The sequence below is a fragment of the Bicyclus anynana genome, chromosome 8 (genome assembly GCF_947172395.1).
Source record: "Bicyclus anynana chromosome 8, ilBicAnyn1.1, whole genome shotgun sequence".
Lineage (NCBI taxonomy): Eukaryota > Metazoa > Arthropoda > Insecta > Lepidoptera > Nymphalidae > Bicyclus > Bicyclus anynana.
This window is the reverse complement of record NC_069090.1, coordinates 7,870,367-7,885,382: the sequence shown is the minus strand read 5'-3', so window position 1 is coordinate 7,885,382 and position 15,016 is coordinate 7,870,367. Positions and strand designations below refer to the sequence as shown.

Below are 15,016 nucleotides of genomic sequence, written 5' to 3'. Positions count from 1 at the left end.
TACCAATAGGCCATAGGGGATTATAGGACTTCAACTCACCACCCTTTGTAATGTAGGTTAGTAGACTTTTTTATTCTCTACAAGGTAGCCCTTGACTACAATCCCACCTGATGCGCCAATGTACCGCCAAGCGATTTAACGTTCCGGTGCGATGTCGTGTAGAAACCGAAAGGTGTGTGGATTTTCATCCTTCTCCTAACAAGTTAGCTTGCATCTTACGACTACATCATCACTTACATCAGGTGAGATTGTAGTCGAGGGCTAACTTGTAAAGAATAAAAAAAAAATAACAACAGATTTAACTGTGAATGTGGAAGCAGCTAAAGGTCGCGCAATACTGAAGTTGTCGGTAACTACAATAATTCTCGGATGGACCGACACTACAGACGGCATGGAAACCAACGAATTTCTCATATGTATCTTATCATTTCCTCTTTTGTGGTTTTGCGCTTTGAAACATTGTTGCACTCGGAACTATGTAGGTATTGTTGCCACCGGTATATAACTCCCTTATTGACCAAAAATCATGTCATATCCACTTTACAATCATTGTAAAGTAGGACTTAAATTCGTTTAACGTTTTGTAGTTTTTCCTCTTTGTAGTTCAATACCAATTTTATAGAAAACTAATAGTGGCATAGACCTCACAATGGCTAACGTGGTGAATAGTCTAAAGCTGCTCTTCGATCGGCCAAACGAGCCGATGGTTTCACCCAAGGGCGACAATAATGCACTTTTCCAAGTCACCGAACAATATTTGGTAAGTTCAACTTTCTGTTTAATTCTTAATACCTTTCTTCATTCTGTCTAAGTTAGAATGTCAATAGCGCAGAGGGTATCGAGTGACCGTACCCTCTGCAAGGCCGTGGGTTCGACTCCCACAACTATATATTTATTCTAGCGGATGCCCGCGACCTTGTCCGCATAAAACATGATGTTTTATATTTTGAACAACTATTTCACCCTTTTATTTATATTTTCGCGTGTTTTAGGTATAGGTATACATAAATAAAAAGTCCATCAAAACATGAATGATATATTTTAAAAACTTTAACCCCTCTTTAACCCATTATGGGTATAAAATTGAAAAATCTTGAATGATATTATTTTTAGTATTTTTTCTGGTAGTACACAATACACATACCATTATTTACAAATGTAATTTGAAAACGGAAGGACTTTCCATACTAACATTTAACCCCGTTTCACCCCCTTCTGATTAAATTTTCGCGACAAAAAATATCCCTTACCTAAACTTCTTCGTATTACGGTCTCAAATCAATGACAAGTTTCGTTTGAATTCATTCAGTACTTTCAGCGTGATGCCAACGTGAGGTCAACAAAAACACGGATAGTTTTTGAGTTAGAGTACGGTTTTGAGTAATGGAGGGAACGGAACAAACATTTTTCGAATTTCTAAATATCAAGGTTCGATATATTAATAAGATTTTACTTTTCAAAATGTTTTAGGGTGAAGACTATCAGAACAATGGTATTGAAATCAACAATCGCTACGGGGACACGGCAACCGAGATCATACCGTTGAAGGACTTGCAACAGGTGCCGAGATTCACTCTTGCGCGACAACTGCCACGCGACGCTGAGTTCTCGACATTCCTGCCGGCTCACCAGGAAATGGCGGACGAAGTCATCGACGAGTTGCTGTGTAAAGTATTAAAGAATACCTACCTTCAAAGGTTTTTAAGCAGGCCATAGATTCCCAAAGTGGTCCACATGGACCCTCAGATCTACGGAAGACTCGGCGGGGTCTACGTTGACGTGACATAAAAATAGGGGTTCACGATTCGTAAGTGGGGGTCCAAGAAAATTTACCTGGTTTCATACTGAATGAGTAGTTTTCTAAATTAAATAATTGCTTCCTTGTGCTGTGAGTTGATATCAAAAATTAAAATTGGCTGTTTATATATTTGTCTGGACAATAGTATTGACTTTTTGTCATCAACACACAATCAATTTATTAATTAACTAAGTAATCAATTCTGGTGATTCAGTTGCAACAAATTTCCATAGGTGAATCTAATCATATTTTTTGTCGAGTTTTGAATAGAAATTTAGCACAGGGTCCACTGTAACCAGTTAAATTAGAAAGGAAAGTGGTCTATGAGAAAAAAGTTTGAGAACTTCTGGTTCATTGTGTCAACTAGCATTAGATGCAGAGTTTAAACTTTTCTCATGTGAAAATAGTAGATAATAATATTTAATACAATATATAAAAATATATTGAAAATAAAAAAAATAAAAAAATTTGCTATGAAAAGTATTGGACAGTCTGCAATAGCCAGTCTCATTTTATGAAGGCTGTTTCCTACCATAGATAACTAAGGTAGCCAAATATGGAGTTTGAACTGTGGTAACTTTGAGAGGTAGCAGTGGCGAAGAATCTACTGTCGAGATATTAAGTATTTTTTTTATATTTTCTTAAATTGTGTACCTACTTAGTGACCACTTATTTACCTTCACAAAAGATAATTAAAGATTAAACTTAGGGTCTAGCAAATGGCTGCCACAAATTTAACAGTCAATAATAACTGATGATGAGGATATCATGATTCCTCTTTATATGTATCCTGTGGAATGTCAGAAAATTACATTTTGTTTTGTTACAATTGAAAAACCATTGAAACTTTACAAAGCTACCACAGTCCAAACTCTATAATTGACAGCCATATTTACTTATGGTAGACGTATGGCTGATAAACTTTCACCCAAGTCTATACATATAAGCCTCTGTTCTCTCATTCTGTTTAGTACTCTACCAAAATATACATGCCCGAATGTTCCAATAGACATAATCTTCCATAGATATTTAGTACTTCTTTTGTAAAAACTTTGAAATCAATGTGAAGAAACATTATTACTTCCCAAATTATAAAAAAAACAATGCAGTCATAAATAAAATATAATATTTATAAATTGTCTACTTAATAAGTAATAATACAATCTATATACATATTTAAAAATGAAAGTATTGATGGTTTTTACAATTTTTTTATTTAGGGTAGGAGTAAGGTGGGAGTAGGGAAGGGTAGGGGTAGGGCTAGGGGTAGGGAATAAGCGCACATAAGTCAAAGCAAAGCTTGACCGGATTTGCTAGTTTATAATAAATTATAGCATTGTCGTAACAATTTTTCTTTACAGCTGTACCTGAAAACCAACTACAAGATTTCCTGTCAACATGTGTGTTTGCCCGAGTGAATCTCAACCCACAATTATTCAACTATTGTTATTCTGTTGCACTCTTGCACAGGTATGTTGATAAGTAATATTTATTGGCCGCAGAATGGAATATATAACACAACTAGAGTCTTTCTCTGAAACCTTTCAAGTATTTCTATATTGGTTTTAGGTATAGCCATACCTCATAGCTGTATAATATGTCAAAATTGGTAAAAAAAAATAAAGTGTGTTAGAAATGATGACCCAGTCCACCATATTGTAAATATTATTTGTTTCAGGAACGACACCAAAAATGTGCCCATTCAGAACTTTGCTGAGACCTTCCCATCTAAATTCATGGATTCCCGAGTGTTTGCTCAAGCTAGAGAAGCAGCCGCTGTGTCCTCACAGGGTGCCCCAGTGAGTCATTTCTCTTTTTCCTTGCCGCCACAACAATTTTCACACTTTTTGTCTGTACCTGAACACAATACTGGCTTATAATTGGGTGTCCACGGCCCTAAGCTGTCATTCGAATAGAAATCCATAGGATATGTCCCATCATCTTTCAACCATTTACTATTCCCAAGAGACACTGACAACTCATATGGCGTGAGCAATGGTTTCTGGAATGCTGTGCCCCAGTCAATTGACAGTCTAGGACACGCAACCTGGACAAACGCATCCAACTTGAATAGTGCTAATTTGCTGGGAAAGATTTCTGATAGCAATATTTTTATGTATTTCTTTTCAGAGTTCTGTATTTGCTTTTCGAGATTGGCTAAAACTTTTGTACTTCCTTGTCTTCCTAATGTACCAAGAATTAAACCAAACTTTTGGGCATTCTCTGCCATTTTAATTTGATTGTTCCTGTTATTTTGCATGACTTTGTGTTCATATTGCTCTGATGTGAACTTCTTCTCATATGGATCATATTTATAAGCAGGTATACTTGGATTTGCTATCATTATAGCTTCTAAATGAAATCTTCCGTCACCGAGGTAGATTATAAAGTCAGACGACAGTTTGGGCGCAGTACATCCCAGTATTTCGCCTGGTGACAATGGTTTTGATTGTGGAACTGTAACTATGTATTCTTCCATCCTAAGCACTTTTGCAACAGAATGTAGAGTTGTGACAAACTGTATTGTACTAACTATAGCGAGGTGTGTTTTCTGGGGGAAGTTAAGTTTGATTGTATCTATGAAGTGTGAGGGATCAATTTTGATATCGACAAATATATACAGCACCTTAATATTGCTGGTTTGGTCTATGGGTATGAGGCAAGAATGTCCATAATGCACTAGCAAATCAACACCCAGTGCAATTGCAGTGAAGTCGTCTATGCAGCACGCTCCATAAGTAACATCGCCCATTATAACCGTGTCTGCTTCAGTGAACGTCTCTATTATATCGCAGAGTGTAGTTGCAAACATTGTTAAACCTGAAAACATGAATATTCAAAAGTTAGTCTCATACTTATATCGCAAATAGGTTATATTGTAATTCCAAATTCTACTTATTTAAATAGGGTAATAGGGTAGGTAGGCCTAGGGTTAATTTACACGATCAGCAACTGCTACCGCAGACTGCAGTAGACTGCCGCCGTGACGTCGCCGACTGCAACTGCAGTCAACTGTAGCGTCAACAGTCGTCGGAAGCAGTTGTTAATCGTGTAAATGAACACTTAATAGTTGTAAATTAGCAAGTATCCTTAATCCAAATTCATTAATTATTTCGTAATGAAATCTAAGAAGACATTCTGAATGGATCAATAAACTTTATTTAGATCATTAGCCTTTTCTCACTTTAATGTTTATTTATTTATTTATTCTGTTTCACAGTAAATGTAAACAAACCTTCTGGCAGTTGTAGAGCCACCCGTTTTGACCCCAAAGATCGAATCCTCCATATCGTTTTGTGTATTTCAAAATTGTAATTTTGTGGTAAGACTTCACACGCTCTATTAATTAGAGGATCGTTCAGCAAATCGTCGGGAATTTTATTTATTGAACGAACATTTGGTTTGAATGTTTTCCTTTGACCTTCTGGTTTAGCGCGAACTACAATTACATTGGGGTTCAGTTCTAAATCCTCCATTTTCATTTTCACTAGCACATTTTTTTATCATTTATCGACCGTGAGCAGGTTATAATTTGGGAAATAAAAAATGAAAACGCGCCAATGTTTTTACTTTTTGAGGGCTTAATTGACATTTGACGTTTGTGCTGTGACTTGTTTATAAGGATGCTCGATGATCACAGAAAGGAAAAAGTCAATGTTTTAATATCGATATTGCTATAGGAAAAATATCGTAACATCGATGTTAATGGAATCGATAATCAATCATCGATGTTACCCACAGCCTCAACCACGACCAACGCCAACGTGCCAAACAAATTATGTATTTTATGAACGCATTCACAAATACAGATTTATTTATTAGTAAATAAACCTGTATTTAATAAATTTCGAACGATTTCATTGTATTTTATTGTGTTGTTAATTAACATTGCCAAAATTATCGATGTTCCCCAAAATCGATGTTTGGTTTGTGATGATAATCGAAGTTGAGCTTTCGATAATGACATCGATGCCAACATCGATGTTTTACAAATGTCGACCATCCCTACGCTGTGTAGTGTGTACGTGACTTCTTCCTCCTTCGCCAAATTACGTTTCGTTTCCCAATACCATTTGAAAGATGGACTTTTCTGTCATTTTTCTTTTTCACAAAATATACAAAAATATGTATCTAATAAAAAATGTAATATAGTTATTTTTTTAAACAAAAGTAATTATATCAACAACTTTATGGAACGAAACGTTTCTCAATTAAGTGATATGTATTACGTGTACAAAATTTTTCACAATCGTCGCTATCACATAATTTCCATTAAAAATCAGAGTTAGGTTTATGAACTTAAAACCAATAATTGTAAATATGTATCAGATATTTGAACAATTAGATTTAAGTAAACTTTAAAAATTGTTTGGTTATTTCTTATCTACCTACTCATTATTAAGGCGCCATAATAAATTATACTGTAAGAAAGATATTCAGGATAAGCCTTTATATTGCTCAAAAACCACCTCTATCTTCCAGTGAAATTTACTTTAGGATTGGTTCACCCTTTCCAAATAATTTGCTTTTAATAACTATATGAAAGCTAAAATTATGTACTAACTCGATGTAGTTATTATCTTAACTATTATCTACTTAAGTAGTTTTGATGTATTGAATATCGATATATTGTTTAGGTTAGTTAGATATATATTACTTGGGCATTAATCTATTTTATTAAAGGAAATTATTCTTTTATTACAGCGTATACCTATCATCATACCAAGAGATTTCACTGCAACAGACTTAGATAATGAACACCGCCTGGCCTATTTCCGGGAAGATATTGGTGTTAACCTTCACCATTGGCACTGGCATCTTGTTTATCCATTCTCTGCTAGGCAACGACGCATTGTTGACAAAGATCGACGAGGAGAACTATTTTACTACATGCACCAACAAATAATCGCTAGGTAAAGTTTTATTCGTTATACTGACCGACAAGCTTTTGTGATTGTCGGTCAATTAATCTGTTATATTCTTCATTTATTAGATTTAGAGGAATTCAATTAAGAAAATGAAATCTCAGTTTCTCGGAAGATTACAAGCTTGTCGATTTATTATGGACTACCAGTAGTTACACGTTACCTATTTCATCTGTTTAGAAATCTCTGACTCTAAAGAATTCCGAGAAACAATTCCATAAATCAGAATTCCAACAATATGTCGTATTTGAAACAAGTTACTCAACACCTTGACAAATTACATACTCCTTCCTCATGAATTCATTATTTAAATTAAAAAATAAGGTAAAATCCTTGAAAAATTGTATACAGATATAACGGAGAACGCCTCAACAACTCACTCCCTAGAGTTAAAAAATTCAGCAATTGGAATGAACCAATTCCTGAACCATACTTCCCGAAGTTGGACAGTCTTACCACTTCGCGTGGATGGCCTCCACGGCAAGCTAATATGTTTTGGCAAGATCTCAATCGTCCCGTTGATGGCCTCAACATCACCGTCAATGACATGAGACGATGGCGGCGAAATGTTGAAGAAGCTATTTCTACTGGATTTGCTCAAAAAGTAAGTGTAATGATTAACATAATTATTACGCAAATGAAAGTGACGTAATATAAGCCGTTTTAAATCTTGTTATGTCAATTTTATCTTTTTTAGGCAGATGGAACAACACAAACTCTAGACATCGATACATTGGGCAACATGGTGGAGTCTAGCATCTTGTCGCCAAATCCGCAACTTTATGGCGCACTCCATAATAATGGGCACAGCTTTGCTGCTTATATGCACGATCCTAAACATGAGTATCTCGTGAGTTCTTTTAAAGCATGTATGATATGCCTTTATCTTTTTCTTACTTTATTTGGTTATCAATATATCTTATACATGTGTGTTTTTATTTGATTCAGGAATCTTTCAGTGTAATGGCTGATGAAGCAACAACAATGCGTGATCCATTCTTCTACCGTTGGCACGCTTTTATTGATGATCTTTTCCAGACATTCAAGGAGTCTACTCACGTTCGGCCATACACAAGATCTGAGGTACAGTAATCTTCAGACTTTACTAAGTATATTTAATATTTAATACCTTAATTTATGGTACTAATACTAAAATAACGAATCAATTATTTTAGCTGGAAAATCCAGGAGTTCAAATATCGTCTGTGCGAGTTGAGAGCAGCACCGGGGACCAGAATATCCTTAACACTTTCTGGACACAGAGTGATGTTGACCTGTCACGTGGTCTGGACTTTTCCAACAGAGGACCCGTCTTCGCTCGTTTTACCCATCTTAATCATCGCCCATTCCAATATGTGTATGTATGGCCTAAAATTATATATTTTTTTATTTTTCAAGTTGATTTTTATTTTTTTATTTTTACAGTATTGACGTGAACAATACTGGTGACGCTCGGCGTACCACTGTGCGCATTTTCATCGCACCCAAATTTGACGAACGCAACCTTCCTTGGGCGCTGTCTGACCAACGCAAGATGTTTATCGAAATGGACAAATTCGTCATTCCACGTAACTATTACAACTTCTTTAAAATTTTCAGAATTTTTCATAATCAATACTAGCGGACGCCCGCGACTTCGTCCGCCCTTAGCCCTTAGGTCTAATCCGGCCCTCTTGGAAAATCCGCTCTTAGCGGACATCTAAGGACTACCTGTAAACTACTTCCCTGCCAAATTTCATCTTTGTACGTCAAGTAGCTTACGAAATTTTGTGTTGATGACCTTTCGCATTTATATATTACGATTATACCTTAAATCATATTTTATAATACAAAGCAAAATAACTGAAAGATACACGCAAAATACAGTCAGCAATAAATTGGACGACTACGACGATGGTGATTCATACGCAGATGTATTTATGTCCTTAAAAGTATAAGATTACATCAAAATATTTTCAGTATTTTTAAAAGGACAAAAAATAAAATGCAATCACCAATACAAAATTACTTCGCTAAGGATTCACAATAAAATATCTTGGAGGTTTAATGACATCAATTTTATGTAACAGTAAATGCTGGCCAGAACACAATCGTCCGCCAATCGTCAGAATCATCCGTATCGATTCCATTCGAGCAGACATTCCGAGACCTATCACAGCAGGGTACTGACCCTCGCCAGATTGATCTGGTCAGTTTCAACTACTGCGGCTGTGGTTGGCCACAGCACATGCTGGTACCAAAGGGCACGGAGCCGGGTGCACAGTATGATCTATTCGTTATGCTCTCTAACTACGACCTGGATAGCGTAAGTTCACTTCATATATTTATTTTTTATGACTTTTTATGAATAAATTCTAACTTCCGTCTTACACTCGTATAAACAAAATAGTTTATACACGTTTTATACACGTCGTACACGTTTTATACTCTCGAAATATTAATCAAATTAAATTAACCTTCACAACCTTTCTTATTTAATCTCAAAACCGGGATATACTTGTATAAAAATAGTAGTTTAAAATCCAGTTGTAATATTAAAATGTTTTTCTACTGTCAAAATATTAATTAAATGAATCTTCACAACTTTTCTTATTTAACCATTGAATTAATTACACACAATTTCTATCCATTAGGTAAATAATCCAGATGGTTCTACATTAACCTGCAAGGAGGCTTCCAGCTATTGCGGTTTGAAAGATAAGCTGTACCCTGATAGACGCAGCATGGGTTATCCTTTTGACAGACCATCTAACACTGCGGCCAACATTGACGATTTCATCCTGCCAAATATGTTCCGCCAGGACATTACAATTCGCTTACAAAATGTTACTGAACCGAATCCTAAAAATGCTGCAAACTAATTTTAATAAAGTTTACCAACTTTACGAATTCCATGCAAAGTAACAAAATAAACGGTTTTATATTAGCTATTAGCTATAGGTACGGTAGGTAAGTATGTAGTTCGGCAAAAACCACCAGCTTTTCCACCAGGATGTTACAGTTTCCAAGATTTTTGACCCTCAATTGTCCAAGTATAAAACTTGTTTTTTCCACGGTGTATGACTCAAATCATCTCCAGACGCCCTACACAGCTTCGTGGCAATCTTTCACTAGATACACTTTAAGGTTTGATCTTTAAAAATGTATGTTTGTAACTAAGATACTTAGTTAGTTAGTTAGCAACTAGAATTTGCTTTAAACCTAGATGATTGAAGGTCTGGATCCTTGAAACCTGCTACCTCCCGAAGCTAAGATCCAAACTTGATAGTTGGGCATGTGCTGATTATTTTCAGCTTTTATAAAATAACACAAGCTCAGAACCTACCACAGAAAGTTTAAAATGTTACCGCCCATAGACAATACAATATTAATAGCTAAATAAATAGATGATTGAGATAATCGCAATCATTGAATTGAGTTACTTAATTAGCCCATGCAAAGTACGGTAAACTTAAAAATCGTATTTTCGTAAACAGTTGTGTAAACTATTTTTTTATTTTATATTTAGCTTTAGATTACAGTTAATATTTTATAATCATAGATTACTGTAATAAATTACCGATAATCGAATATAACCTAGTTACTAAAAGAAAGGCTGATAGTCATAAGTCAAATGTATTTGTAATTAGGTACACAATTACTTTACCTAGTATTGTGCATAACTTTTAAGGAGCTACTAACTATTTTAAGCAAAACGTGATCCAATACTCTAATTATGTAGTTATAATTTTAATAAAGCAATTTAAAAAAACACATACCTATATTTTCATTTCGTCTGCAAACAACGCAATGAACGACAAAGTTGCAACCTTAAAATAATTAATTTTGTGACTTGTTCTTTCTTAGGTACTTAAGTACTATTCTACTTTATCATCAACCCATATTCGGCTCACTAGAATGAGATGGGTTAGGCTAATAGTCCACCACGCTGGCACAATGCGGATTGGGAGACTTCACACACGTAGAAAATCAAGAAAATTCTCTGGTATGCAGTTTTCCTCACAACGGTTGAGAGACGTGATATTTAATTTCTTAAAATGCACATAACTGAAAAGTTGGAGGTGCATGTCCTGGACCGGAGTCGAACCTACGCCCTCCGGAATCGGAAGCAGAGGTCATATCCACAGGGCTATCACGGCTCTATACTACCTACTTATTATAAAAAAAAATCCGTGAGTGTGTCATGAGTCAACCTCCAACCAAGGTCTTAGATGGAAAAAAAATAACTTGGTTCAAAACCCCTTTAACCGCTCACTCTCCGAGTCTCCACCCTCTATATCAAAAACGATTCAACGCAAAAAGCTTTAAAACAAAAGTTGTAGGGAATTTAATTTTCTACAATATTGATAATAAATACAAATAGCGAAAATCCCATTGGAAATGAGATATTTGCATTTGACTTTTGTACTCTTTGATAGACGTCCCTACCATTTAAATAGGTTTTGAGACAACTAAAAGAATCTAATTTTGACTAAAATGACTGCTGTACTATTTAAATTGCGGCCAAATAGGTACATTTTACATACAAAATCTTTGAATTTTTGTCTGTCTGTCTGTATGTATGTTCGTTATAGAAACAAAACTACTCCACGGATTTTAACGAAACTTGGTACAATTATTTTTCATACTCCTGGGCAGGTTATACCTACCTAGTATACTTTTCATGACGCTACAATCAGTAGGAGCAGAGCCGTGAAGGAAAACGGTGGGAAAACGGGAGAAGTTACTCCATTTTTACAGCGATACTACTGTAAGGGCTGGATTAAATAGGTCTAAAGGCGGACGAAGTCACGGTCGTCCGCTAGTACAAAATAAAATTATGTTCTCATGTTAGCGGTTAAGCCATTTTATGAGCCATAATATCATCTTAAACCTAAAATACTAGTAGGTAAATAGTGTGTGTAGTTACAAAAGTTATAGTTTTAGGTATTTACCTACGTGTGTAACAAATCTAATATTCTTCCTGCTATGTTGCCCCTTCCTGACTTGCTGGTATGTACTTTATCTATCGCAATTGTATTTAGGTAGGTAAATAAGGTAAAATGAAGTAATGACTCCACGCACGCAGTTTCAAGCGGTCAGCGACGAAAATCTGCAACGTAAAATCACCTAATTCGTAAGTATCAATAGACCACCTATGTTGAGCCTGTAGTGTAGGTAGCATTTAACTGTAACCGGAAATGGCTAAGCCTCGGTCTAGTTTTAGCTATTTCCGGTTACGAATCATAAACTTGTAACTACAACAGAACAGTTATACAAGACACCGCTTACCTACAAAAGTACACAGCTAGACGAGAGAGCCACCAATATTCGACGACTTCTGTATAGGTACAGAGAGCCAGTTTTTGTAATGCTTTTTGTGTTTCTGTATCGTTAATCTATACTATGCCTATATCAAGGGGTCGAAGTCTCAGTACAAAGACTTTTGGACATAGGTGATAAATGCATGTGCTGGTTGCGAATGTAGGTACATATCAGACAACAAGCGTAGGTATAAGCTTGGCAACTTCGTTCGTAACACTCCGATGATCTGCGCGATCCGGGGGGCGTGTAGCGATGAATGAGAAACCCATGAGTGATGCACCTCACATCCCCGCACGCACGATTTTACACCCGGACAGTCTCACTTGGGGTGTGGATTTTCATCCTCCTCCTAATAAGTTAGCCCGCTTCCATCTAAGAATTCATCATCACTTACCTACAGGTGAGATTGTAATCAAGGATTAACTTGTAAACAATAAAAAAATGTCCTCTGCCTCCGATTTTCGAGGGTGTAGGTTCGAATCCGGTCCGGTGAAACGGTGAAGGAAAAACATCGTGAGGAAACCTGCATACCAGAGAATTTTCTTAATTCTTTGCGTGAGTTAAGTCTACCAATCCGCATTCTAAGAGGAGACTCGAGCTCAGCAGCGAGCCGAATATGGGTTGATCATAATTGAAAACTGGTTCTAAATATTTTCAAACAAAGTAAAATAAATATTTGGCTCATATTTATTTTTAATTTTATCAATACGGCGTTACCTAGCAATATTATTAACCGACTTCAAAAAAAGGAGGAGGTTCTCAATTCGTCGGAATCTTTTTTTTACTCGAATACGCCTGAACCGATTTGATAAATTATTTTTTTGTTTGAAAGGGTTTGCTTTTCAATTGGTCCCATAGTAATCATGTCTGACGATGAAATCCTGGAGAAATCGAGAGGAACTTTTGAATGTTACAGGGGCAAATAGTGCGTTTGTTAATGTTTTCATTAAGTATATTAAAGCACTACAATTCAATGAGGGTCTGGTGTCGATCTGATGATGAAGCCGAAGCACAGACGAGTGAACTCCTCACCGATTTACAGGAGTTGTGTTTGGACGTATTTAATTCGTATTGATGAGAACTTAACACCTAGATGAGTTATGACTGGCATAATGGCCTGGTGATGGAGACGAGGAACTTTTAAGGGAACTCAACGGTTTACAGTATGTATCTTGTGATTGGCTTTAGTTAACTATGGGCCTTATAAGAAGGCTCAAAGTCACTCAGCGGGCGATGGAGCGAGCTATGCTTTGGGTTTCTCTGCGTGATCGAATCAGAAATGAAGAGATCCGCAGACGAACTAAAGTCACTGATATAGCTCAGCGAGTCCCAAAGCTGAAGTGACAATGGGCAGGCCTCATAACTCGAAGAGTCGATGGGCGTTGAGGTCCCAAGGTGCTGGAGTGGTGACCCCGCACCGGAAAACGCCGTGTTGGTCGACCCCCCACTAGGTGGACCGAAGACATCAAGCGGGTTGCAGGGAGCCGCTGGATGCTAGCGGCACGAGACGTTTTGTTTGGAAGTCCATGCAAGAGGCCTATGTCCAGCAGTGGACGTCCATCGGCTGACAATGATGATGATGATGATGATGATGATGATGATGATGATGATGATGATGATGATCTTGTGATTGGGCTAGATTAATTTGTATTGATAAGAACTTTCATCTTGAGGTGTTGTGACTGTCATTAGGGATCTGGTGATGGAGACGAAGGACAGCTAAGGGAACCCCTCAGCGGCTTACAGTAGTTATCTTGTAATTGGGATTGATTAATTTGTATCGATGAGAACTTTACATCTTGATGTGTTGTGACTGTCATAAAGGGTCTAGTAACGGAGACGAAAGAAAGTGAACCCAGAACGCTTTACAATAGCTATCTTGTGATTGGGCTTGATTAGTTTATATTGATAAGAACATTACATCTAGATGGGTCGCGCTCGAGACTATGATTAGGGGTCTGATGATGGGTACGAAAGACTGTTAAGGTTACTTCTCAAAAGTGTACAGTAGCTATCATGTAATGGGGCTAGATTAATTCATACTGATGATATTTTTTTATCTATATGGGTTGGGACTGTCAACATAAACAAAGAAGATTTTGAATCTTCATATTTCGTACGACTAAGTAGTATTTTTAAATTTTGTTTGGTTGATTGTACGTATTAAGAAAAATTAATGTAAGAAAATAACGATTAAACATGGTTTAAGGATTTATAATCAAAATGTTTAATATTGTTTTACACTTATAATTTATCTATACTTATAATAAATCTGTAGAGAGGTCAATTCTGTACATGAAATATATTTCCAAAATAACTATCAGGGGGTGATTAGTGATCGATACTGATCCCAAAAATGCAATCAGTAAAATTTTTGTCTGTCTGTCTGTCTGTCTGTCTGTCTGTCTGTCTGTCTGTCTGTCTGTCTGTCTGTATGTTCTTTATAGAAACAAAAACTACTGGACGGATTTTAACGAAACTTTGTACAATTATTCTACATACTCTTGGGCAGGTTATAGTATACTTTTCGTTACGCTACAATCAATAGCAGCAGAGCAGTGAAGAGAAATGTTGAGAAAACGGGAGAAGTTACTGAATTTTTTAAACTTCCGTCGCGTGTACAGCCTTAATGGTTAAAGCTACATGGAAATCATGTATGACGGAAATGTTTTCCTTAAAATTATCTATAAAAATACAACAGCATATATATGTCTATCTTTTATGGTTGACTCACAATAACACGTGTAACTCCCGATAGCTTAGCAGTTCGGAGCTTTCTAATTATATTTGTCTACTCTTATGTTTGTAACACTCATCACTCATCCCTAACTAAAAAAGTTAACATTATTACCTATTCAATAAAAAAAGAATCATAAAAATCGGTAAAGAAACACCAAAGTTATACAAGAAATACGCTAAGCCATCGCGCGTGAATACTAATTCATGCTATATGGATTATTTTTGTGTAACGGTTGCCGCGCTCATTGCA

The 15,016-nt window shown here is 36.2% G+C and overlaps 2 protein-coding genes across 2 annotated transcripts; one reads left to right on the top strand and one right to left on the bottom strand.

Annotated features, from left to right (window-relative positions):
* Window positions 1-528: 528 nt before the first annotated feature.
* On the top strand, window positions 529-10,478 carry LOC112055261 (phenoloxidase 1). Its single transcript, XM_024095287.2, has 12 exons — window positions 529-760; window positions 1,471-1,666; window positions 3,160-3,268; window positions 3,477-3,597; window positions 6,503-6,711; window positions 7,075-7,327; window positions 7,421-7,573; window positions 7,672-7,806; window positions 7,899-8,080; window positions 8,149-8,291; window positions 8,793-9,028; window positions 9,357-10,478. The coding sequence occupies exons 1-12, from the start codon at window positions 650-652 to the stop codon at window positions 9,582-9,584; spliced, it is 2,076 nt and encodes a 691-aa protein (XP_023951055.2). The 5' UTR covers window positions 529-649; the 3' UTR covers window positions 9,585-10,478.
* Window positions 2,908-5,397, bottom strand: LOC112055264 (2-(3-amino-3-carboxypropyl)histidine synthase subunit 1). Its single transcript, XM_024095289.2, has 2 exons — window positions 5,034-5,397; window positions 2,908-4,618 (listed from the first exon to the last, which is right to left on the bottom strand). Exons 1-2 carry the CDS (start codon window positions 5,278-5,280, stop codon window positions 3,603-3,605), a joined length of 1,263 nt encoding a protein of 420 aa, XP_023951057.2. The 5' UTR covers window positions 5,281-5,397; the 3' UTR covers window positions 2,908-3,602.
* Window positions 10,479-15,016: the final 4,538 nt, after the last annotated feature.

Excerpts from the sequence above, each read along its gene's own strand:
- LOC112055261 (XM_024095287.2), top strand. The coding sequence starts at position 650 with ATGGCTAACGTGGTGAATAGTCTAAAGCTGCTCTTCGATCGGCCAAAC. Across the intron at positions 7,574-7,671 it reads ATCCTAAACATGAGTATCTC|GAATCTTTCAGTGTAATGGC; the intron begins GTGAGTTCTTTT and ends TATTTGATTCAG. Across the intron at positions 9,029-9,356 it reads CTAACTACGACCTGGATAGC|GTAAATAATCCAGATGGTTC; the intron begins GTAAGTTCACTT and ends TCTATCCATTAG.
- LOC112055264 (XM_024095289.2), bottom strand. The coding sequence starts at position 5,280 with ATGAAAATGGAGGATTTAGAACTGAACCCCAATGTAATTGTAGTTCGC. Across the intron at positions 4,619-5,033 it reads GGCTCTACAACTGCCAGAAG|GTTTAACAATGTTTGCAACT; the intron begins GTTTGTTTACAT and ends TCATGTTTTCAG.